Here is a 27,134-nt window from a genome sequence, read left to right as displayed (position 1 = left end):
GTGGAAAATGACCCACGGGCTGTGCAGGGCCTGCCTGTCTAGTCTCCGTGGCCTTGTCCTAGAAAGCTAAATCAGACTGGCACCTCCATTGCCTCATTACAGGCTGCCCTTTTCATAGAAAGCTTCGTGAAATCTAGAAGAATAAAGGCAAAAACTTTTGATCTGGCTGAGGAAGGGACAACAGGAAGGAAACTGGACTGGGGGCCATGGGGCCCGCGTGACACCCATCAAATCCCTTCTCTGAATATTTCAGTTTCCTCCTCTGTCCAATGAGGGGACTGGACTAAAAACAGAATGGTTCATAATTGGCAGGGCCCTGGCTCTGTCCTCATCGCCTCTGACAGGCACTGCTGTTCCGTCACCGTGTTCCTCCTGGTTACCTGGAAAGGAGGCCTTGTCCATGCAGGCCTGCTCTTACAGACCATTCCCACTCAGCCTGGGAGGGTCTCTAAGGCCCTGCGCACACACTGAAGTTCAGTGATTCTCACCGCACCTGACTCTCAAACACGTTCCATGCCTAAATGGAGATTATTCGTTGCTTTGGACAGCAGCAGTGCTAAAACATTGTCCATTTAACTACTCCTAAGTGTAGTTAAGGCTCTTGAAATCTGAACGTTGCCAGATGAATAGACCATTGAAATTTGCCTCTGTCTTCTAGGTGCTGTAGTTTTCCATTTTCTGCCTTGTGGTGTGTTACAAAGTGCTTTCTCAAGAGAGCTGGGAGGTGGGGGCCCGCTTTCCATTCACCCGAGTCCATTAATGTTTCATTACTGGGGGTGTTGTAAGATCCTGTGCCTTTAATAGATTTCCTGAGCTAATAGTTGGCCTTATTTACCTCCCTGGGCTGGAATTATTGTGGTTGACCGTTCTGATACACCACTTCTGTGAAACATTCTCATATGAATGAGAGTCACTTTTTAGGTGGTTATTCCCCTTAACCTTGTTTTCAATCACCAAAAATAATTCCCACAGAAAATCTTATTTTCTTTTCAAAAACTTCCCTTAAATGTTTAAATGTCATCATTTCCCCAATCCTGAATAATTTGGAATTGATTTATATATGAAATGAAGCACAGCGCTCTTGGTTAGGGAAACGTATGCCTGCCTCTCTCTCTCTCTCTCTCTCTTTCTCTCTCCCACTCAGTTTTCCTGGTTTCACAAATGAATGAGGGTGACTCACTTTCAGTGCAGGAGAGGGGAGGGAAAAATGCAAGTGGGAAACTAGGATGAAGTTGGGGCAGATTGGCACCCATTCTGTCTATCACGTACAGACACTAGAGATGTAACTTTGAAATCTCATTAACAGCCAAGACAAAGAGGAAAAATTTTCCAGTTCTTTGGTTCACGGTATCCATAGGATAAAACCATTGCTCAGATGATGCTTCTGTACCTTAATCTTTGGGATTAAGACCTCACCTACATTTCTGCTGTGTGTTCTGACGGAGGAGGTACACATGATAGAGTTGCTTGTGTTATATTTAAATATTGCTTTAGACAAAAAATAACCTGGTGTCTTTTTTAAAGCAGTTCAGTCTTAAAGTCTTTTTCTTCCACATTGAAATACACAAATCTAAAGGGCCTGACTGATTTAAGCGTTTCCAGTGAGGAAGGGTCTGACTGATTTAAGGCTTTCTAGTGGGGAGACTGTTCACAGAGAAGCATGTTCAAGAGTGAAGACTTTTCTTGGGGAAGTGCTATGGGCCACAGTTCTCCATAGGAAATTTATTTTAAATGTAAATGCATTTGGGATACTGCCTCCCAGTACTTTGTTTTTTTGTGTATTTGACCCTCCACAGAGTCAGCGATATATCTAATTAAACTGGCTCCAAAATACAAACCATTAGCATTTCAGTACGTTTCCAATAAGTCTCCCAATCTTCATGATTCTGGAGATACTGACCACTGGATGCTGGTTTCAGGCACAGGGGATCATTTTTCAGAATCTGGATGTACATAGACACAGAGAGATCACAGTTAATGTAGGTAATTAATGACCTGAGAGCCTGTTCCCAAAGAGATGCTCAGGGCAGAAGACCTGACCAATCACATCCAGAGCTGTGATTTTCTGGGATGGGCCTTTGCACAGGATGGGAAGACTGGCCCCTTCAGTGAGGGTTTGGTCTCACCACAACTTCCAGCCTCAGTCTCCTTGGAAGGCCCAGGACTTAATGACCATCTTAAACCCCTTTCTTTATTGTTCCTTTGCTAGAGTTGGAAATAAATAACTGAGGAGGGCTCTCTGAGGTCAGCTCCTCTAGTACCTCGTTGGAATCTGAGGTCTCAGCTATGGAGTCATCAACAGATGAAATTGTTCTTTGCAAAGAGAAAAATAAATGGCATCCTTAACATGGAGTCTGCAAGGTACACTTGTGTTGATTGCCCTACTGAGTCTTCATGGAAACTACAAAACTGGCTGGTTCAAGGTTCTAATCTCTGTTTGGGGGGTAGGCACCTGAAGCCCAGAAGGTTTAAATGACTATGACGTTAAGTCCTCGAGGAGGGCTTTTTATAGCTTGTTCTTATTGTTATTGTTCAATTTTTGTATCTCAGGACGCACTTCATACTGCCCCCCAGAGCACAGTATCGAGCATGGCTCTCACTAGACCCCATCCCTGTCAGAGGCTCTGGGTGAAATGAGTGGAACTTATTTGGAAAATCTGTGTTCTGTGCCTCTCTCTTGGAGGTTCTCAGTTACCTGGATGTCAAAGAGGTCCCCCAAGAAAGAAGAAGGTTTTTTGGAATCCAGCATTTCCCATCTTTTTTTTTTTTAATCTCACACTACCTTTAGAAGGTAGAGGAATAAAGAACACACTTTGGAAAATCCTGGAGCTATGGGTGCCTCTACAAGACTAAGACTCAAGGACTGTTCTGTGTTTATCTTAGGTCCCACCACATTTAGTGTCCTAGGAACTCAAAATACTGTTGAAAATATTAAATTTCATTGGTCGTACGCCCTGGATTGTCAAGAAGACTCCCCGTGTCACGTAGATGGCTCCATCGTCCCTCTGCCTGCTCATGCACTTATCAGATGCTTGTTATCGTTTGAGAATCAGAATATACCTAGCAGTAGAACCAGGAGTGATCAGTGTTACACACAATTGTGTGTTGTGGTTGTGAATACCACTGACCATGGTTAAGCACATAATGGGTTACACTTATTCTTGTGGTCCTGACCCAAAGAACAGGCCACACTTTAGGTTCCCACGTGATCAAGCAAAATAGCATCCCCCTCAAGAATGAGCGACTTAGGAATACCATGGGCTAGCAAGAATGTATGTGTGTATGCACATATGAAGGCTTCCTAAAGCTTATCACTCGTCTTTATCGTAAAAGGAGGAAAGTAAGGCTCTGAGAGCACCACTGTGGCTCAGTACAGTTTTGACTCCTCATTCAGAACTGTCGGCTCAGAGCTCTGTGACCTTGGACAGGTTACTTAACCTTTCTGTGCTGCAGTTTCCTCATGTGTGAAATGAGGATGATAATATTTCCTGCAAAGGCTGTCATGAAGATTAAATGAATTAACACTGATGTATATGTGTGTGTGTTTGTGTGTGTGAGTGTATAATTTTCTCATATGTATGCAGCTTATGGGCATACACACCCATGCACCGTGGTCTCACCCAGCTATTCAGCAAGATTTGTTCTGGATGACATTTGACTGTTTCCAAAAATCAAATCTCCTTTCCATGAGCAAAGATTTTCCTTCATAAAGCTTGTTTGAAAGGGATGTGTTGTATCCTCTGAACACAGTTCTCATGGAGGAGACCAAAATACTTTTGGCAAATAAATATTTTGGCAAATAAGGTTGGCTAGAGTAAGTGAGTCACTAGATGTCTACTTTGAAGGGAAAAACAGTCATTTCAGTGTACAAATTATTGTCTTATTACTTTACTGCATACCAGACGGGAGTTTGGGGTGGAACATCTAAAATGTGTAATAGAACCACTACAAGTTGTTCTGTCATTTAGCATTTAATTAAAAATAACTAGGAAAACAGCTAATTGAAATGCTCAGTGCAACTTTTTTTTTTTTTCATGACACAATATGTTGACTGAGTTTTCCAAATTACTAAAAGCATTCAGGCAGTTCTGGGAATTTGGGTCTAGTAACCCTTCAGCTCTTTTTATTTAGAAGGTTGGCATTTTGCACTAGTGTCAAATACGATAATTATTTTTCACAGATATTGAATTTAACAGAGTAATTGCTAGACATATTTCCACATTTGGCTCTCCAAGACCAAGTTTGTAAAATTTGTGAGCTATGAATAGTAACTTTACACTGAATACTTGCCTGACAATTGTCTAAGAGATGTGTCCTCAATGATTGAGAGGGGAAAAGAATGGAAACCAGAAGACAAAGTTATTGTAATTCTAATCATGGACAACTGTGATCCCCAAGTTCCATGTAAATTAGTCATCATAGATTGAAAATAAACAAACAAGCAAACCCAAACAGATGAACCTCACAATCACGAGAGCCAATTAGATATCCAGAAGAAAAGTCTCAGTTTTTAATATGTTACTAAATCCCACAAATACATATGTGTTGGCATCAGCAGTTTTGACAGATGCGGCTTAAAATAGGAGAAATGCAAAAAATAGATATAGGCAATTTTAATGTGGTCTAAGCAGTGGTAGGAAATATTAACAACATAATGAACCTTCACGCCAAAATAAGTGACTGCAAAGTAAACAGAGTCGGAATGTGTACTGAATCAAGTAATGGGTTTCTAATAATTGTAATGTACAAAAGTTATTAATTTATAATTAATTTTTATGTATCATGATAAATTTTCTTTGTGGGTAATTGCTATGGATTGAATCTTTGTGTCCCTTCAACACTCACATGTGGAAGCCCTAATCCCCAATGTGATTGTATTTGAATGTGGGGCCTTTAGGAGATGATTAGGTCATGAAGGTGCCACCACCATGGTGGGATTAGTGCCCTTACGAGAAGAGAAGCAGAGAAAATAAGGAAGGAGCCCTGGTGGGATTAGTGCCCTTACGAGAAGAGAAGCAGAGAAAATAAAGAAGGAGCTGGAAGGCTGGTGTGGGTCTGAACCTTTGTAAAAGAGAGAAGGAAGGAAAAAATCCTGGGCAGAAGTACAGCAATGCTGTTGGGGAGTCCTAGAGCCCAAACTGCCCATCCAAGGACTCGTGGGTCCCCCAGGAATGGCACTGCTTGGTGTCCTAGTTGTGTTCCCCTAGGCAGGGAGCAGAATGTGGAAGCATGGCCATGGTAAGAAAAGTGCCGATGGCTTTCAGGGCACAGCAGCTGGAGTTTTGATCAGAATATTCCCTTTCCTTAAAGCTCTGAGAAGTACATCTTCATGGTCACCAGGGAGGTGAATACAAAATATTAGTTCCATGAAGGAAGAAGGGAGAAGGAAGGAAGGAAGTATTCCCTCATGTGATGTTTATACCTGCCTTTTCTCCCAGGTTTTCAACCTTACTTTTGGCCTTGTTAGCTAAAGCCATTCACCTGCAATGCCTCATTTGGTTCTCGTAGCAACCCTAGGCACCATTATATTCATCCCCATTTCATAGACGAGGAGAATGAGGCTCCAAATAGGTTAAGTAATTTACCCATCCCAGAAGGTGCTATACAGCAGAGTACTGTTTCATAAAGTTTACCCTTAAAATCTAGACCCTTAGCCATTAATGCTGGACATTATTAATGTACAGGGGATACAGTGCAGAGAGATGCACTGCCCTGCAGAGGAAGTTCCCCCAAACAGGAAGGAGCGGGAGCATAGGGATGAATCCTAGGCCTTGGCCAGGGCAACCAAGATGTTCACTCGTGAATTTGCATTGATCATTCTTTTATTCATTCACTCGTCATTGGCCATTCATTCACTTGTTCATTCATTCAGCAAATGTTTATCAAATGCCTTTGCCAGTCCCTGGACTAAGTTTTAATCTTTATGTCTCTGAGGCATTCACCGTCTGCAATGTCCAGTTCAGTCAGCTACCTAGGGCTATTAAGCACTTGAAATGTTGCTGGCTTGAACTGAGATGTGGTGTGAGCATAAAAGACACACTGGGTTTCAAAGGGTTAGCATGGAAAAAATTGTGAAAAAAAATCTCATGAACAGTTCATGAGAACTGATCAAATTACATATGATCATTTGGGGTTATATAAAGTTAAATAAAATATATTACTAAAATTAATACCACCTGTTTCTTTTTACTCTTTAAACATAGCTATTAGACAATGAAAAAATGCACTTTTGGCCCATATTATAATTCTCTTGGATACCGCTGGTCTATTGGATAGTAAGACAAATACTTTTAATAGTACAGAGGGCTCTGGGAGCATAGAGCAAAAGCAAATGACTGTGGGGATGTCTGTGGAGATGGACATTTGAACTGGTCCTGGGCGAAGGGGTTGGATTTTGACTGATGGATAACTGGGGAATGGCATTCCAGGTGGATGGCACTGCACAGACAAAAGTGTGGGGAATTGAAGACACACTGCATCCAGTGATTTGAGGCTGGGATTCTGGATGAGACTGTTGTCTCAAGTTGGGTTCCATGGGAAGCAGACTATTAAAGTGCTTGTTCATTAAAGAGTGCCCTTGGCTTCAACCAGTATTTGGATGTGGGCTGCCTGGGGAAGGTGTGAAACCTTGGGTGAGATAAGTCTCTGCAACTGAGGAAATTCCTGATGGGACCAATATGTAAAGACTGTCCACAGAAAGCACAGCCTCAGCTGGGGTAACAAGACCTCCCTTGCAGGGCGAGTTGGGTGGCCTGTCACTGAGTGCCCTTCAGGTGTCTACAGAAATAGAGGACAGAGTGCTAATTCAGTGACCCCCTTCCTTAGTGCATGCTTAGTGCCCAGGGCCTCACATTAGCTGAGAGGATGGGAGAAGAGTCAAGTCTCTGTGATGTCAGGTGGGTACCTGGCAGTTTGTATAAATTACAGCCAAGGCAGTGGTGAATTTGTATGTGTAATGCATTTACCCACAGCCCCAAGAGTACACTAGAAGACAATTTCTTGGTGTTTAAAAGATTATCCTTTTAATAATTCATTGATCTTAAGCAACACAATACATCAATTGTTTACACCAAAGCCACGTTTTATCTGCAATGCACTTCAAAATTGAAAGGTACCATAAAATAGCACTGAACTTTCAGAATCCTTGTGTTAGTTATCTAAAGCTTGGTTTCATATTTGTTTGTTGATAACTAATATCCTGTCTATTTTATTACCTAGTACAGGCTCTAATTTAGGGCTCAGGAGTAAATGAGGCGATGCCTGCAGGTGGGTGGAGTGCATGCGTGTGCGTGTGTGGGCGCGTGTGTGTGTCCTGGAATGTGTATGCAGGTTTGGTCTTATAGTGTAGTGTCAGCATTTTTACATCAAATGATAGTCACGCAGTGAAACACATCTGCATTCCTGTCTCAACTGACCCATTTGGTGTGAACGCATTTAAAAGAAAACTGTTTCTCTACTCACTATACTTATGACAGCAAATGTGTGGGTTTTCTACTCCAAGCAATTTCCCAACTCTCTGGACACCAACTGGGTGTTTTACAACTGTATTCAACTCTGACACTAACTACCTGGAAGTAGAGCAGACCCTACAGGATAAGGGCTCAGTCCCACAAGACTCCTCCCACCTCAGGTCCCCAGGTCACCCACACTTCTCTGTGACTTGACTACAAATCAGGGAATCCCACCATCCCCTCCTCAGGTTCAATAATTTGCTATGATGGCTCATAGAACTCAGGGAAATACTTTCCCTACATTTGCTGGTTTATTGTAAAGGATGTGTAAGCAATACAGATGAATGGCTAGATGCAGTGGTACCTCGTGTGAAGTTGGGAAGGGTCCCAAGTGCAGGAGCTCTGTCCCCATGGAGTTGGGGTGCACCATCCTCCTGGCACAAGGATGTATTTACCAGCCCACAAGCTCTCCAAACCCCATACTTCAGGGATTTTTATGAAGGCTTCACCACATAAGCATGACCAATTATTGTCAACTCAATTTCTAGATCCTCTCCTCTCCCCAGAGGATGGAGCGATGGGGCTGAAAGTTCTCAGCCTCTAATTATGGCTTGATCTTTCTGGTGACCAGCTCCCATCCAGAAGCTACTGCAGAGCCCACCAAGGGTCATCTCATTAGAACAAAAGACGCTTCTGTCACCGAGGAAATTCCAAGGGATTTAAGAGCTCTGTGTAAGACACTCCTATCACCTTCATCACTCAGGAAATTACAAGGTTCTAGGTGCTCTGTATCAGGAACCAAGGCAGAGACCAAATATTGGGTTGGCCAAAAAGTTCATTCGGGTTTTTCTGTAACATCTTACATTTTACAGAAAAACCCGAATGAACTTTTTGGCCAACCCAATACATATTTTTTATTATGTCACCACATTCCTTTGACGATGAGGACATGGACCTACAGAAACAGACTGAATTGTTATGTTTTCAGAATAAGTAGAATTGAGAATCATCCAGATTTCTCTTTTCTTTTACTTGTTCTTACTGGTGCCACTATTTCCTGGCACATGGTATTCTGAGTAACGGGTATGTGCAAGTGATTACAAGTGCCGAAGGTCACCAGAGTTCCCCATTGCCTGAGAAGGAAGGTCGAAACCTGTACATATGGTCCACGTGATGGGCCCCTCCCTACCTCTCCCACCCCGTCTCACACGTCTCTCTTTCACCCTCTGTGGCCCAGAAACATAGCCCTGCTTTCACCTTCCCAAACGTGCCATGTTCTTTCCCACCCTAGTACCTTTGCACTTGATACTCCCTTTGCCAAGAGTGCTTTATCCTGAGTCCCTTTCAGATCATGGATTTCTATGCTTTCCTCTGTTTAAATGCCAACACCACCAGAAAAACAAAGATACAAACAAAACATCTTCTCTGACTTTCAGGTCAGGTCTGAAGTTTACCCAGTCCCAGAGCACAGCCCTTGTTCATAGCATTCACCACTTCCCCCAATATCTTTGTTCCCAATGGACGGTGAAAACCAGGAGGGCAGACCCACACCTCTCCAAAGTATAGCCGAACACGCACTGTGCAGGGAGTGTGAATAAGTGAATAAGCGAATGACTACAGCAGTAAATGAAATGCCACAGATAGGACAAGCAGAGTAAACTCTGGAGTTGAGTTTTACTTGGATATTGATGACCTTTACTGCAAGAACTTCAGCGAATTGATGAAGCCACAAGGCAGTTTGCCCTGGTTCAAGGAGTATACCGGCGGTAATATAGAGAAGACAGATGGGGAGTGAATTCTATCAGAACCTCAGCTGCCTGGAGAAGGTAAGAGATAGGGAAATAACTTCGGAGGTGGGTAGAATTGAAAAGAGAATTTTTTTTTTTAGTTTCCTGGAATAAATAAGACTTAAACATGTTTGTAAGCTGCCAGGAAGTAGCCAGTGGAGAGGAAGTGATTGAAGATAGGAGAGAAAAAGAGGGTAATTGATGGAGCAATGTCCCCGAGGAGACGTGAGGGATGAAATCAAGACTGTGGGTCAAGCGGGGAGGCTGGGAGAGGCCAGTGCTGCGGCAGGTGATATTTCTGCCTAGCCTTTCGGCTTCTGTGCAGGAGAGTGAGGAAGGCATCAATCACTTCCTTTCTGGTTGGGGACGTGCCAGGAAATTCTACCGCAGGAACTTCCCCAGGCAGGAGGCTCAGAATTAATTGTGAGGATTAAGCGTAAACCAAAAGGAGCAGGGAAGTCCTAAGCACTAAATCCCAGGAATAGGGCCTTTTCAGATCAGGGAACTGCGTCTGAGAACGGACTGGTAGCCAGAATGCTGCGGGAAACCTCTGGGTGCTTGGCCATCACGTGAATGCCCCCTCATAAGATTGTGTCACATGGGCCAAGATGTATATTTACTTATTTATTTTGCTGTGATTGTACTTCGAGAAAGAGAACACGATCTCTGGAATCTGGAGAATAAAAATGCCTGTGCAGGAGAAAGAGATGGTTTTGACCTTCTGCTGGCATTGGCTTGATCGTGCCCCAGTTTGTTTGTAGGCAATGCAAGGCCCCCAAATTAGAAATCTTGCAGTTGTTCAAAAATGATTTAACTGAATAACAAAATCTTGGTGGAATCCAGAGGATTTGCCTGAGGGGGTGTGTGTGTGTGTGTGCACGCACGCCTGTGTAAATGAATAAATGAAGTTCCTGGGTAGCCAGGGAGCAGGGCTGAGGACAAGCTGACCTTGTGTTTTCTCTAGGGTGATGACCGTGTACTGAGCCAGCAGTGCAAAACCAAATATAAATATTTGGTGAACAAACAAGTGCATGGGTGAACAGAAGAGTGAATGGATCGAAAAATGAATGAATCCACTCATTACGCTCTAGGCTCTAGAAGGGTGTCCTCCCCAAGGAGGCACCTTGTTTGGGGAACAGTGCTTTAATATCTTTATGCAAAGGGTCGATGACTAACAGTCATGCAGCCAACACATATGTATTGGATTAAATGAATCAATGTCTGATAAACACTTAGGACAGAACTTTGTACACACTAGGTGCAATGTGAGTGTTAAACAGATAAGATGGATGTCAACTGTATACCAAGCCCTGTGCCAGCTGCCAGGCTGTAACTCAAAGTAAAACAGACACAGCTCCTTCCCTTGTGGAGCTTAGAATCCAGTGGATGGCTTTGCTGAACTTCTAGGACATCACTGCCATCACTTCCACACGCAGAGCAGGTTTCCTGAGCCAACTTTCACATACTCAACCTCTAACCTCCCTGGATTAGCAGACTCATTTTCAAATCTCAGAGATTTGAGCTAAATTCCTGAGATTTCTTTTAGTGACTCACCCAAGGTCACACAGCTGTTAGGTGGTAAAACTAAGAATCAAACACACATCTGTCTGATTCTAAAGCATGGGCCATTTTCCCCATCCTAAACCACCTCTCTTTTGCCCATTTTAGAGTAGGAAAGAACTAAAAGGCTTATGCTGATGGCTTTGAGGTAATTTGTAAAAGTTCAAGACTGCCATTTTTCATAATATCCATAGACTTTATACATCCACATGTCCTAACCTCCTAAACCATATGATGCAGTTCTTTATGTTCTGAGGGTATTCCCCTTCTAAGTTAAAAATTATCAAACCTACTGGGAGGAAGGGTTCCCTGGGGATTTACTTTATAAAATAAACAAATCAATTTTGACTTGTTTTCTAATCATGATAAATGAAACCAGGTTAGAGAAAAAAAAAAGTCTCAGCATTAGCTGAGGATCATTTCGCCAGGATGCATTGGTCTTTGACAAGCAATTAAGAAGCCCTCTGATTGTGGCTGGCAGTGCCACGGCTCAGCACACTCTTGATTAATTCTCATTTTCATTCTTTCCTTGGGATTTATTTACTCATTTCACCTGGAATGTGTTTAGCCTCTTAACCTCCCCCTCTCCCCTTTCCTCATGTTTCTTTGCCTGGCTTCTTCTGACTTTACCTCCCCATTAATCAGTGCCATAGTCATTCCTGCTGGCAAAATACCTACCATCTCGGCATTCATTCATTGTTCCTCCCTCCCTTCCTCCCCCCCCCTTCCTTCCTCCCTTCCTTCCTTTTCTATCCTATCTAAGCCCACCTCGGTTGACCTTCATTTCCATTTCCATATTCTTTTCAAATGCAGAGGATGTTTGCCTGGGGCTGCTTGGTAGGGAGGGGTTTCGTCCAATGTGCGCAAGCTATCAACAATAGGTTTTGAAATACCTATCAGTGAGAAGTCTGAAGTCTGGGCAAAATTGAAGCATCTTGGAAAAGCTACAAAAAATAGAATCAACATCACCATCTTTATCTTTATGGCTGTTAACTACTGAACCCTTGCTGTAGTCCAGGCACCGTGTCTGCATCTTTCACATGTTATTTCTTTTAATCCTTGCAATAACCCTACAAAGAAGGTAATGGTGACCTCAATTTATAGACAAAGCAACTGAGGCTCAGGGAATTTAAATCACATGAGCAGTAAGTGGTGAAACCAGCCCTCAAGCCTCTGTCTCTGAATTATTAATAGGATAACCCACAGCAGACACTAATTCGCACATGGCATTGACAATAGTAGCAGTACTGGACACCTTCAATGCAACCTACTTGACCCAGCACCTTGGTTGGGCTGAGTTTGCATGCCCACCCTGCTGAATCATGAGTATGCCAGGGCTGAGATCTACACCGAGCAATCCCTCCAGGCTGCCCCACCTGGGGTCAGGAGTGACTCGGTGGGTGTTTGGCCCTGTGAAGGGTCTTCAAATGTCCTGGCTGTCCCCAGTGGACTGTCCCACATGTAAAGTGGGAGCACTACTTCATGGTCGCTGAACCTGTGTCTTCAGACATTCCTCCCACTCCATTCCTTCCTGATTCTGAGCCTCCTAGTTATTCACTCAGCCATTCCTTTCCTCTTACCCTTGGGACTTGAGTCCTTTCCTATTCCTTTTGATGATTCTTTTTCTTAGCCCTGGCGACCTCTGGAAAATGTTTCTCTTAGTTTAGTTGTCCTGGGAAATTTATACCTGGAACCCAGACTCTACTATGGTCCTCTCTCTTTAGGGGGCAAGGGGTATAAGGAAAGGGAAATGGGCATTTCTACTGTACCACGTGTGTGAGGGGCTTTACAGTAACAAGCCTGGGATAATCCTTAGAACAATTTAAAGAGGTAGGTTTGTTATCTGTGTTTCATAAACAAGAATACTGAGGTATGGAGAGGTAATGCAGATGAATAAAGACCCTGTAGGTAGGAAGTGGCGAGTCAGAATTGGGCCCCGGGTCTAGGTTCTGTCTACTCCAAAGCCTGGTCTCTCTCTCCTCTCTACTACTCTCCTGGAAGTCACAGGACCCTGTGATTTTCTTCTAAACTGCTTTTTCTATCAAAATTATAACATGTCATTAAAATATTTAAGCACACAAATTAACTGGTGCTAATTATGATATTTCAAAAAGTGACAAGCAATTTAGAGTGAGATTTAAAGAAAAAAGACACTAAATATAACTTGGCATCTTTTGTAATAAATACAAACCTTTGTCAATCATGACTATCTAACCCTGGTATGCCTCACATCTAAACAGAATAGAACATTCTGACTCATCCACTGTTTAGCCAGGCTCAAAAGCATATAAACAATTTTGGAAATTCTGGTCCTTCAGAACATTTCGGCATCCAAAGCTGTTGTGAGTAGCTTTCTACTGAGTTTCTAACGTCTCTGAAGAGAGGTTGAAATGAAGACTTTCAAGTTAAATTGGAAGAAGATGTCAAGTTTTCTCCAGACACCCTTGTTAATTCACATCCCTCTGAATCCTATGTCCTTTTCCACTTTGTGGTAAATTAAGACAGAGAAAAATGACCTCCCAATAGCATGGTGTGGTCTCTGGGAGGGAGGGCGCGACATACGGATGGGCGACCGTGCGCCACAGTCTTGGCTCTGTGTGACCCGAGCCTCCCTTCCCATCAGGGCTTCATGGATGCACCATGGAGCACGCTAACTAGTGGTCAGTGTTTGCCAGAGCCAGCCTTCTGCGACCAGCGGGGCGACTTGACTAGCAGGTCATCACCCCTCTGGGCCGTAATTTTCCATGAGGGGAGTGCTCTGTTGGAACTAGACAAACATAAGTTTCCTGTATGGCTCCAACATTCTGTAGGCTCCGACTCTAATTACTGCGCTTTGTCTCCTCCCTGGAAATTTCTTACTGAGTCTGTGAAAGGAATAGCAGTGATTCTCCAGGGGAAGCGTGAGGAAGCTGAGGCAGCACAGTTAGCACAGTGAACTGCGGTTGCTGACGGCAGTTTCCCAGAACCATCCGGTATGCTGAAAAGAGAGGAAGAGGTTGAGAATCACTGTTCTAGCGATCATCTCTGGACCAGCTCATTTTACAGGTGATGATATTGGGGCCTAGAGAAGTTAAGTAACTTGCCCAAGGTCACTCAGCAATTCATAATATACCGAACACTTAAGAGCAAAATTAATCTTAGTTTATATCTGACAGTTATTTTTAAGAAAGAGAAAAGTTACCATAAAAAGAAGAACCTAGTGTTACAAAATGAATCCTCTGTGTGTATAAGAATTCTTACAGAAAGTTAAAAAAAAAATCACTTGTAATAGAAAGTTAGAGCTTCCTGAACAAAGATGTTCAAAGCGGCAACTAAGTGAAAAGTATCAGAGAGCAGGTATTCCTTAGAGTAGTGCTATCCAATGCAAATACAGTGTAAGCCATATAAAGAAGTTTAAATTTTCTAGTAGCCAATTAAAAAAAGTAAAATAACCAGGTGAAATTAATTTTAATGATATACTTGAACCCAATGTATCTAAAAAATGATCATTTCAACATATACTCAATGTAATATTCCTAAGATATTTGACTTTTCGGTGCTAAGTCTTTGAAATCCAGCATGCGTTTATTTTACACATTAAGTACACGTTGATCTGGACGAGCCACATTCCAAGTGTTTAGTAACTACACATGGCTAGTGGCTACCATATTGCAGTGTGGCACGGTTTCTTTCCGTACTTTTCTCTTTTCCCAGGCCCTATCAAAATTTATCTTTCAGAGACCATTTAAATAAAATGTACTCTGATTTTTACTGACACATATGTGTATGTATTTATGTAAGCATATATATGTTATATGTATACATGTGTATGTGTATATATATGTAAATATGTATTTCTGTGTATATATGTACAGAGAGAGAGTGCAAGAGAGAGAGAGAGAGAGAATTTTTCCAAAGAAGCATGGAAAGAGAGTTTCTCATAGTGTATTTTCTTAACTCAGGTGGAGAAATTCCTGCAGGTTCTGTTTTTCCATCTCAGGCTTCCAGATTTTCAGAAGCTGTCTTTCAGGAGGCTCATCGTTTAACAATCTCTCCATTAACCTTGTAGCTTAGCAGACTCCCAAGGTGGCAATAATGAGGGTACATTTAGCACAGGACTGGCCCTTAGTCCTGCTTCTCTGACGTGAATTACCAGCTTCAAGAAGTTAGTTTTTGTTACTACATCAAAGTTTTGGCCCTTCCTGCAGGAAACCTCTCAAAAGCAATCATGAGCCAGTTGGCATTGTAACATTTGATCCTTATCATGTCCTACAAAATTTGAGCCTTTCGGCTCTCGGAGCAACACCATGGCAGTCGGCAAGAACAAGCGCCTTACGAAAGGCGGTAAAAAGGGAGCCGAGAAGAAAGTGGTTGACCCATTTTCTAAGAAAGGTTGGTATGATGTGAAAGCACCAGCTATGTTCAATATAAGAAATATTGGGAAAACACTAGTCACGAGAACTCAAGGAACCAAAATCGCATCTGATGGCCTCAAGGGTCGTGTTTTTGAAGTGAGCCTTGCTGATCTGCAGAATGATGAAGTTGCGTTTAGAAAATTCAAGCTTATTACTGAGGATGTTCAGGGAAAAAACTGCCTGACTAATTTCCATGGCATGGATCTTACCCGTGACAAAATGTGCTCCATGGTCAAAAAATGGCACACCATGACTGAAGCTCACATTGATGTCAAGACTACAGATGGTTATTTGCTTCGTCTGTTCTGTGTGGGTTTTACTAAAAAACGCAACAATCAGATTCGGAAGACCTCATATGCCCAGCACCAGCAGGTTCGCCAGATCCGCAAGAAGATGATGGAAATCATGACCCGAGAGGTGCAAACAAATGACTTGAAAGAGGTGGTCAATAAATTGATTCCAGACAGCACTGGAAAAGACATAGAAAAGGCCTGCCAATCTATTTACCCGCTCCATGATGTCTTTGTTAGAAAAGTAAAAATGCTGAAGAAACCCAAGTTTGAATTGGGAAAACTCATGGAGCTACATGGTGAAGGTAGTAGTTCTGGAAAAGCTACTGTGGATGAGACGGGCGCTAAAGGTGAACGAGCTGATGGATATGAGCCACCAGTCCAAGAATCTGTTTAAAAATCAGACTTTTAATGGTGACACATGAAAGATATTATTTGTTATAAAAAAAAATTTGAGAATCCTGAAAGGATATTTCCTAGCTAAGAAAGAGGAACATGAGAAGACTTCTCATTGCAAGGATTTAAATGAGGGAATGCACCTGAAAATGCCTCGTACATGTTAGGTGCTAATTCTAGTGCCCTGGAGCTGCAGTAACAAATTTCCGCAAGCCTGAATGGCTTAAAACAACAGAGGTTTATTTTCTCACATCTCTGGAGGCTAGAACTCTGTAGTCAGCAAATCATCAGGGCTGTGCTCCCTCTGAAGTCTCTAGAAGTTCCTTACTGCCTCTTCCAGCTCCTTGGTGGCTGCCAGCAATCCTTGACCTTCCTTGCTTGCAGATCCGTCATGCCAATGCCAGTTTTCTGTTTTACCACATCTTCTCCTATGTCCCTCTGGGCTGGGTATCCTCTCCTCTTTTTACAAGGGTGCTAATCATTGGATTTAGGCCCGCACCCTAATCAAGTATGACCTTATTTAATTACATCTGCAAAGATCTTATTTCCAAATAAGGTCATGTTCTGAGGTTCTGGACGTGCATGAATTTGGTGGAGACACTTGTCAAACTTGCCCAGCTTTCACTAAAAGTTTCCTTCCAAGATCTTCCCTCTAGTTCAGTGGGTCACACCTACCATTCAAGCTCCACTCAATAACTTACATGTTGATTTTAAAAACAGAAATGGGGTCTGATGATCACCTAGTTTAGTGGAATCCTTTCTTTTTTTTTTTTATTATTATTATTTTTTGGGGGTTACACCAAGTTCAACCATCTGTTTTTATACACATATCCCAGTATTCCCTCCCTCCCTTGACACCCCTCCCCCCCTCCCTCGAGTCCCCCCCACCCTCCCCATCCCAGTCCTCTAAGGCATCTTCCATCCTCGAGTTGAACTCCCTTTGTTATACAACAACTTCCCACTGGCTATCTATTTTACAGTTGGTAGTATATATGTGTCTGTGCTACTCTCTCGCTTCGTCTCAGCTTCCCCTTCACCCCCCGCCCCCTCCCAAACCTCGAGTTCTCCAGTCCATTCTCTGCACCTGCGTCCTTGTTCTTGTCACTGAGTTCATCAGTACCATTTTTAGATTCCATATATGTGAGTTAGCATACAATATTTGTCTTTCTCTTTCTGACTTACTTCACTCTGTATGACAGACTGTAGGTCTATCCACCTCATTATATATAGCTCTATCTCATCCCTTTTTATAGCTGAGTAATATTCCATTGTATATATATGCCACATCTTCTTTATCCATTCATTTGTTGATGGGCATTTAGGTTGCTTCCATGTCCTGGCTATTGTAAATAGACTTAAATAGACATTTCTCCAAAGAAGACATACAGATGGCCAACAAACACATGAAAAGATGCTCAACATCACTAATCATCAGAGAAATGCAAGTCAAAGCCGCAATGAGGTATCACCTCACACAGATCAGAATGGCCATCATCACAAAATCTGGAAACAACAAATGTTGGAGAGGGTGTGGAGAAAAGGGAACTCTCCTGCACTGTTGGTGGGAATGTAAGTTGGTACAGCCACTATGGAAAACAATTTGGAGGTTCCTTAAAAAACTGCAAATAGATCTACCATATGATCCAGTAATCCCACTCCTGGGCATATACCCAAAGAAAACCATAATCCCAAGAGAAACATGTACTATAATGTTTATTGCAGCACTATTTACAATAGCCAGGACATGGAAGCAACCTAAATGCCCATCAACAAAGGAATCCTTTCTTTGAAAGGAATTTTCGTCACAATGAAGGCCAAAAAATAAAACAGAGCAAAACACAAACGTGTGTTTGTAGGAGGAGGGGGAAGCCTAACGTTATCTGTGACCCCCTTCTTTGCCCATCACTTGGCTCTCAGAAGACTTCCTTAGCATCCCTAGGGTCCCATAAACCTCTCTTTAATCATAATCTCTTTATTGAGTAGATCCAAATCCACTGTTTGGAGAGAGACAGTGAGTTCTCCAAAATCACAGCACAGCCTGAATCTTCGTAGCCTCAGCTACGAAGGGTCCACATGCTCGGCCCATCTGACTCTCTGTTACTAACAGGGATGAGTAACAGGAGACAGTGGTATATTTTTCTTTGGAAAGGGAAAAACAAAACATTCCACACTTGTCAAGTTTTCTAGTTTTGCAAAACTGTAAAAGTTCATGGTGAAGTCGGAGCCATGATAACATCTATGCTGCCTGGATGGGTTTTCTGTTTCCACCTAGCGGAAGAGGCTGGAGCAGCCACCGCTGGGTCAGTATGTTAAGAGGGAGACCCTCTTGTCAAGGACTCTGATCGCATTCTTCCTGCCATAGCAAGTCTGTGCCGAGCTGTTTCATTTCCATTTTTCACAAGTATTTTGAGTATTTTCACCTCAAAATAGAGATAGCATATCTTGGAATCCAAACCATGGTCTGAGCCTTCCAAATTCCTTAAAAAAACATTAGCTCTGCAAAATTAAAAAAAAATTAGTAGTATTTATTTTTTACAGCAGTTTTGGATTTTACAGAAAATTGAGCCAATAGTACAGAGAGTTGCTATATATACATACTCCCCCACTCAATAGCTTCCTCTATTATTTTGCATTAGTGTGGTATTTTTGTTACAATTGGTAAAGCAGTATCTATACATCATTATTCACTAGAGTCTGTAGTTTACATTAGGGTTCACTCTTGGTGCTGTACATTCTATGAGTTTGGACAAATGTATAAAGACATGTATCCACCATCACTGTATCATACAGAACAATTTCACTGCCCTAAAAATCTCCTGTGCTCCATCCATTCACCCCCTTGCCCTCTGAACTCCTGGCAACCACTGATGTTTTTACTGCCTCTATAGTTTTCTCCTTTTCCCAAACATGGTATAGCTGGAGCCAAATGGAATATAGCCTTTTTAGATGGGCTTCTTTCACTGGGAAATATGCATTTCAGATTTTTCTGTACCTTCATGGCTTCATAGCTCATTTCTTTTTCATCACTGAATAAACATTCCATTTTACGGATGTTCCAAGTTGCTTTCCATGATTTCAACCTGTAAAATTACTATTTCTGACTCTGAAAGCAAGGTCTACAGTAAGACTAGCAGATCCTTCATGGGCACAGCCTCTTCTGCAGAATGCTGGGAATTCAGCTCCAGACCATCTTCCATGCCTTGCCCTTGCATCTGAAACGCCACATACTTCTGCTCTAAGACCCTTCTAGAAAGCTGTATATTTTGCTTAATTTGAAACAGTATGTTATTTGGAGGAAATAAGATATCTGTTGGATTTATTTTGCTCGTGATTCTATTAGACCACATTATCTTTAGCCTGGAGAAGAGACCGAAAGAAGAATTAGGAATGGGAAGAGGATAGGTCAGTTTTGAAATAAGGAAAAAGAAAACATCTGGATATTCCTTCATGGGTGCCAAAGGTGATGAGAGATAGAACCTGTGAGAAGAGGTGACTGCCTGTGGAATTAAAATTCCAGAATGTTGCAGAAAGTGCCAGATGCAAGACCAAGTAGGGCCAGCTAGTAGTGAAAATTCCTCCCATGTGGACAGTGTTGCTGAATACATGGCTGGTGTAGCTCATGGAGACCAAAAGTGCTCTAAGTCACCTTCCTACAATGAACATGGCACCCCAGATTAGCACCAGGGGTCGTCCAACCAACAGTCACAGGCAACAAATAAATGCCTTTTTAGTACACGTTTAAAAAAAAAAATTCAAAGACTATATAAATTCATTTTTATTTTAAAATTCAGAAAAACAAACTTCCTTTGCTTCCCTGCAACCATATTCCTCTCTTAGAGGTAACCACCATTATTAGTTTGATGGACATCCTTTCAGAGGTTTTTCTGGGCATTTAGACACACACACACACACACACACACACACACACATCCACAGATACATAGAAGTTTGTGATATGGGTGAGCCATACATAAGAGAGATACTACTATGTGCAGTTTTCTGTAATTTGCATTTTAATTTTTCAACTCTTTTTAAACTGTTGCATAATACTATTTCATATGGACGTATTTATACATCACGTAGAGATGAGGAAACAGGTACTTCTCAATTTTTGCCATTACACATGGTAGATGTATTATTGTTCACCAACACCTGGTCCTTTTCTACTTCCTGGTCATAAGAGATTATACTTCCCCACCTTCTGGATGCTTGCCATCACCACGTCACTGGATCTCACCACGGAAGTGTGTGTGGAAGTGGCATGTGTTGCTTCCAGACCAGAGTATATAATTGTTGTGCTCCATTCTCCCATCTCTCTTCCACCCCATGAGTTGCTGCCGTCTTGGTCATCTAGGTCCCCAGCATCCTGCTGCTGGCCTGCGTGGGGCATGGGGCATAGGCAAGAAATAAATCCTTGTTGTTCTAAGTCAGGGTGACTTTGGAGCTCTTTATTGTCACTGCATAATCTCCCCTATTCTGGCTGACACGCACTGCCATGAGCAGCCTTGTGCATGCGTCTTCCTGCGCAGGTGACAGCATCTCTCCAGGAGTGAATGTCTATTGCAAAGTCAAAACACTAAATTGCTCTTAAAGCATCTTCTCATACATCCAGCCCCTACTTTTTGTCCCTTGGCTCCTCTGTATCTCTTGACTTTAAACTCCTTTCTATTATTTATTCATGGTTTATTAGATAAATGTCTTCCCCAGACAAACTAGGAGCTCCCTGGAGTCTGCAAGTTTTTTACCCAAGCCTCCAGTGTTAGTGATTGTTTCATTAAACTCTAATCTCAAGGCTAATCCCTGCTGGAAAATGTATTCTGTCCTATACAAAGGCTCCCAGACTCTGAGTCTCAAAACACTAAACAAGCTATGTGGGTGTTTTGTGGTGCTTATTGGTGGTCACGTGACATTGTTATTTTTCTCCGAATATTTCTACTATGATTCACACTGTATAAAAGAATTACCTTTTGGTTTGGGACATACTAAATTAGAAAGTGGGACTTCCAAATCTCTGTATTCTCTTTCAGAGCACAGCGAGTTGTTCATTCCTACCCAGGGGGCCAAGGATGCTGCTGGCTTCCTAGCTGATGAGTTTATTCAGCTCTGACCCATACAGCTGGGGCAGCACATGGGATAGGGGTTTCTTTGAGGCTGGTATGCTCTCTGCCAGAAGTTAGCAGTAGGGCAGAGATGCTACGGTGGATGTAGCCTCAGAGCTCAGCTCAGGTGCGGGACAAAGTCAGCCCAATGACTTCCGGGCTTTTAACCCCCAGGGTGGGGGAACCTGAGATCCCATGTTGATGGGAAGCATAAGAAGGTCAAGAACCTAAATGGAACTTTGAGAGCTCTGCAACTGAATTCCAGTTTCCCTGAGCACTGAAATTCTCTGCAACTTTCATTCATTCACACATCTCATCGAGGTGTGAGGGATAATATGGTTTGTGTGAAAAATAAACTTCTGCCAAAAGAGGAAAACCAAGAGTCTATGGCAGCTTCAAGAAAAGACTTGTCAGTTCAGCTGAGTATGACCACTATATTTATTGTTTCCTTTTCATCATGCCTCTCCCCTTGTCACAAAACTGCCACAGCTCCTTGATGTTCAAAGCATCATGGCATCACTTAGTTTAGGACAACGTGACCTGGATGGGGCTCTGCAGCAGCATAAATCTAAAACTTGATGTTGCCTCTTGCTTGCTATACAGCCCTGGATAAGCCCTTCCTCCTCTCTGACTCTGTGTCTCCATCTGTAAAATGGGAGTAGTGACAGGGCCCACCCCACAGGGTGACAGTCAGGATTACATGAGCTAACCCCAAATCAGATGAGGAAGGTGTTCCGAGGTTTCACGAGAGCAGTGCTCAGACACCGTGATGCAGACGGCACGCAGTAAACATGGCCACGCGTCCTCCCCTTATGCCCACCAACGCATCTGCAGGGCCCAGATCTCCCTCATACCCAGGTCCCAGGCACTGCCTGGCCTTGAACCCTAACTTTTGCCCCTGAATTCCCTAAGACTCCCATCAAGTGCCTATTTTAAGCTGCCCCCACCAGCTGGTGTCCTGCAGCTTTAGCTGTGTCCAGTGCTGTGGCCTTGTTCATCTACCTGGACTTCCGGATGCCCCTCGTGAACCTTAGATGCTCGTGATTCATGATTTGACCATGGTCCAGTCCTCTTCCTCATTGCACAGCCCTCAGAGCTCCCAGCTCTCATTGCTCTAATTTGATAGCAGTCCCTGCCCTCTCCTGAGCCCTCCTATCGCCATGGTTACCAGCAGGAAGAGCAGCTTTTCTTCCTTCCTCTTTCCCCCCCAAATCTCCAACCTCTCCCTCCTCTAATTCCTTGTCTGTGCCCCTTCTTTGAGACTTACCCAAGCTCTGCCTCTTCATATTAATATGTCACTTTTCACATTTGTCTTATTTTCTTAACAGTTTGACACACTCATCAAGGGTGGGGGGTTGACATTACTGGAACCCTCTGTCACACAGTGAGGAAAGTAAATTTGAGCCAACCTAAATTAAAATTTCCTACTCAACTCTAAAAGCTTTATGGCTCTCAACAACTCATAAGTGAAGTTCAGACAGTTAGGAAAGTAATGCACGAATGAATGCAAACAGGCTGACATTTTCTCAGATAACTGGGGTCTTCCGATCTAGTGTAAAATCCTCTGCTAGGTTAAAACAGTTCTTAAAGTAGGTGAGTGATTAATATGAAAGACAGAAGTATATAAAGTAGTTTGATTAAAATACTCTTAGCTGGATGTACTTCACTGACCCCCAGAAGGAAGAAACCAAGTATAATTTGTGTCTCATTATTGCATTTGAGGACAGCAGTGCCTGGCAATTGTGTCTCTTTAAATGTTTGTTGTCTCAACATTGTAAAATCTGTATTTGGTCCTAATTCAAATTGCAGTAAATTGGGTGTGGGGCTGGGGAAGCTCATTATCTGCATTGAGGAACGAGACTCTCTGAGTAAATGTCTGTTTAATACAAAATAAATAAATAAAAATGCAGTAGAAATGGAACTCAGACTTAAGATGGACTTTAAAATGGTCTAAAGCATGTTTTCTGATACAAAGTGAATTATCGTTTAGCTCCCCCCTCCAAAGGGCAGGTAGTAGGCCTGAAGAGAGAGGGAGAAGCAGACAGTAGTGAGGTGTTCTGGGAGGTGTGTGCTGCTGGCTAATCCAAAACATGCGGACATTCAGGCAGGTGCATATGATCTTCCAGCCACACCCTGTGACTCGACCCACTGCACTTAGCGCCTTCTCTTTCCCAGCTCTGGATCTGCTACCTGATCTCCCCGCCTCCCACCCAGGGCTGCAATAGAGGGAACAGGGTGGAAATCTAGGTCTTTACCATCAGAGCTATTGTGAATAAAGCCCATGAGGCAGTCAGGGGAAACAGGTCTAAAAGTGACAGTACTGCCCAGGCCAGTAGAGCAGGTAAACCAAGGTAGAAGATACTGGAATGGACACATACACTAGTGTGATGAATGGGGGGTGGGGGAGGAGGGACCACTGAGGAGTATCTTACTTTGGGCACCTGAGCAGATCCTGAGATAAGGGTTCAAGGGCACTTACTTTATTGGGGAAATGAAGGAGGCACAGGTGGAGAAATAGGGGGTTGAGACGGGGAAGGAAAAGCCACTAGCAGGGAAGTGTGGATCATTAAGACAGTAACCAACAGGGAGGTGTCAATGGAGCTTAATCCTTGAGGTCAACGCTGAGAAAGTGCATAAAACTTGCTCAGAGTTATTCCACCCAAGGGGCAAGGGAGCCCTGGGGTACTTATACCCCCTTTCTGTCAGTCATTGTGTAAAAGCTGGCAAAGCGCACATCAGACGAAGCCCCCTGGTAATTAAGGGCAAGGCTGCATTGGAAGAGCAAGGACTAAACCAAACACACTCTTACCGTGCAGTCTTACCGCGCACGGTCCAGCTATCACTGGGTCTGATTGAAAATCAAATCCTTGGTATTTACCCAAAGGAGACGAAAACTTATGTTCACACAAAAACCTGCACAGGGATGTTCATAGCAGCCTTGTTCATGATTGTCAAAACTTAGAAGCAACCAAGATGCCCTTCAGAAAGTGAGGGGATAAATGAAGTGTGGCACATCCAGACAACGGAATACTATTCAGCTCCAAAAAGAAATGAGCTATCAAGCCATGTAAAGACATGGAGGAAACTTAAACGCATATTACTGTGTGAAAGAAGCCAGTCTAAAAAGGCTACATAATATGTCCTTCCAACAATATGGCATTCTGGAAGAGGCAAAGCTATGAAGACAATGAAGATGTTGTGGAAACCAGGGGTTTGGGGGAGAGAAGGCTGACTATGCAGAGGACATAGGATTTTTAGACCAGTGAAAAGTGTTTTGTATGACACTATAGTGGTAGGTACATGTTATTATATATTTGTCCAAACCTATAGAATGCATAACACTGAGAGTTGAACCCTAAGGAAAACTGTGGACTTCGGGTGATGGTGTGTCAGTGTAGATTCATCCGTTGTAATAAATGTACCTCTCTGGTGGGGGCAGCTGATAATGGGGGAAGCCCTTCCTGTGTTGGGGCAGGGGATGTATAGGAAATCTCTGTGTCTTCCTCTTAATTTTGCTATGAACCTACAATTACTCTAAAAAATTGTCTTTAAAAAGAAAAACTAAAAAGAGCAATGACGTTGTCAGGACAAGGATAGCAGTGGAATGCCGAGAAAGGGAGCTTTGAGAAATGAAGACAGAATTCTAGCCAGCGCCTGCTTGTTACCCATGACTTGGCAGGCTTTTGCCTGAAGCTAGATTAGATTCGAGAGCAAGCTTCTACTTGGTACAACTGGTGCCACCACCCACCCGCCATGCAGTCCCCTACCACGGCCCACTATTACGACCAGTAATGCATAATAGGCGTTGATACTGTGAGCGCCAGATAATATCTTAGGCCACATATTCCTCACAACAGCATCTTCAGGTAAATACTGTTATTACTCCCCTCGTGGGGCCGGGGAAGAAGTGTAAGGATCGGCAATTTAAAACAAATCGCCCCTTGTTGCGAAACTAGTAAATAGTGAAATGGGTCAGTTTTTTTCGACTCAGCCATCTGTAATTGTCTTGGCCATGACACCCACCAATGGTTTTCTCTCTGAAAGAGCCCAGGTGCCTACCAGTAATTAGCAAGGCTGCTTTCCTCAACAAATGAAACCATTTCCAAAAAGTAACAGAGCAAAGAAACTGAAGTTGTGATGAGTTTTACAGGTATATCACCCTTTCTTGAAGCTTGGTCAGAACTGGTGCAGGCAGGAGTGTGTTCTGACTCTCAGTGTGGAGGCGGAAGGGGCACGACTGTCCTGGAATCCACAACTCACGAGAGATCAGAGAATGTGGACGTTACACGCTCCATTTAGGCATCAGTGTTCTCTGTTACAAAATGGTCCCTGAGTTCATTAATCAGACTCTCCAAATTTGTTTAACTCATTATTTATAACATCATTAAATCCAGTGACACCAAAAGGTGTCACTGTGAGCACCAGGCAAGTCCAATTTTAATCCTTAGAAAATGTGTAAATGTCTTTCTTTCCCTTCCTCCCTCATCCTTATCAGGGAGGGTGGATGGAAGCTAAATTTGCATGATGTGAAATGGTCTAAACTTTCACTGAATCCTAATCAACTTAATATCCTATTGCCTTTTTGAAATTGGATGATGAAATGTAAGCCTGAGACAGCTTAAACAGAACTCAGGCCTGGATGCTTTCCGCAAAATGGCCTAATTTGGTGGTTATAGTGCTAGTGTGGTATGTGCAGTGATCAAATCCTGTGTTTTCAATTGTCCTTTTTATGGTCAATTAAGGCAGTTTTAGGATATAGATTTAATATCAGAGCAACCTAATGTAAGAGACTAAAGTGTGCCCTCCAATTACAGGGAGAATGTCTTTTTGTGACAGTGGTTCTCAGGGTAAGTTTTACAGGCTTCTATTTTTGAACTTGACTCTAAGGGCCAAAGCAGCACATTTTGAAAATGGTTTTGTAAACCGTAACAACCGTAAGGTATCTTTCTTTGTTTCCTGCCCAAAGACGACAGAGTGCTTTACAAACTTATCAAAGTGATATACAGGGATTGTTTCACTCTCTGCTGAAATACAGAGACCTGGGGGAAATGCAGTCACTGATGAAAAATCTTAGAGTGCCACGTGGACAACAGGTGTGGAGAGTGTAGAGCATCTAAAACACCCTCCTAAACTGGAGGGGCTGGTCAGGTGGGCAGAAGTGCTGTGCTCCGGGATGCCACGTGCTTCAAGGGGGTCTTGTGAGTTTTGGTGATTGTCTATCCGGACGGCTGTAGGAGCTCCTTGTAAAATTGCCTCTTCCCTTGGATCATTCATTTTGTGTGAGGCACTTTAAGTTACCTTCTGATTATACACTCTAAAAAATGGGTACGTTTCACTGCTCTTTTTTTTTTTTAGCACAGGAGATCATCAGAGGGGATCTGATACATCACAGCTTCTCGAATGCCAATTAACTATCGTGAAGAACTGTCTGAATGATAACACGAAGGAAAGGCAGTCTGGGCCTTAAAGGATTTTAAGAAATGTTCAAAGCATTTCTGAGCAGAAGTCTTTTCGCCTCTGTTTTAATTAATAGTTTAAAATAATTCATATTTAATATATCAGATGTTTCTGTGTAGATGATGATGTTTAAATGCCTCCAGACAGTGAATTCCCTTTTATCCTATTGAGTTTACATAGAGTCCAAAGTTCAGTTCCATGGAGTGAGCACTTATTTGTCACTTTCCATGCATGTTACCATATTCAAGATGCAACAGGGGATGCAGAAATGAATTAATTCACAGGGTCTGAGGAGCTCAGTATAATAGGGAAGAGATTCATGTATAAATGATTCAAAAGAAAGGAAGAGTCTGGTGACTCTGTGATAGGTTCATGCACGCAAAGCCCAGCAGCATATTTCGGGATATCAGCATTTTTATATTTGTTGAGATGTTTAATTGTCATACATCTTAATTTGGGTTGTGAATTAAGAAAGCAGAAGATCTAAAGAATTTCCCCCATTAGGAGATGGTTATGAAGTGTACAGAATTTCTATTTTTGCATTTTTATGTGACACATTTGGGTTTTTCTTAAACAAAATTAAATTTACCATAGTTCAGATTAACATGTAGCAAATGGAAATATGTGGAACTATTCAAAGACAAGAGAACTGGAAAAGTCCCACTCCACACACAGCCACTCGTAAAAGCGATCATTGACA

The 27,134-nt window shown here is 42.6% G+C and overlaps 2 protein-coding genes across 4 annotated transcripts in view; both read left to right on the top strand.

Moving 5' to 3' along the window:
• The window catches only part of CDH13 (cadherin 13), a 1,023,084-nt gene that overhangs the window by 240,763 nt on the left and 755,187 nt on the right, over positions 1-27,134 (top strand). The window lies entirely within an intron of this gene.
• On the top strand, positions 15,085-15,916 carry LOC130838355 (40S ribosomal protein S3a-like). The gene has a single exon (XM_057711308.1). The coding sequence runs from the start codon at positions 15,085-15,087 to the stop codon at positions 15,877-15,879; it is 795 nt and encodes a 264-aa protein (XP_057567291.1). The 3' UTR covers positions 15,880-15,916.

Source organism: Hippopotamus amphibius, chromosome 16, assembly GCF_030028045.1.
Source record: "Hippopotamus amphibius kiboko isolate mHipAmp2 chromosome 16, mHipAmp2.hap2, whole genome shotgun sequence".
NCBI classification, from domain to species: domain Eukaryota; kingdom Metazoa; phylum Chordata; class Mammalia; order Artiodactyla; family Hippopotamidae; genus Hippopotamus; species Hippopotamus amphibius.
This window is presented reverse-complemented; position numbering and strand designations above follow the sequence as displayed.

Excerpts from the sequence above, each read along its gene's own strand:
- LOC130838355 (XM_057711308.1), top strand. The coding sequence starts at position 15,085 with ATGGCAGTCGGCAAGAACAAGCGCCTTACGAAAGGCGGTAAAAAGGGA.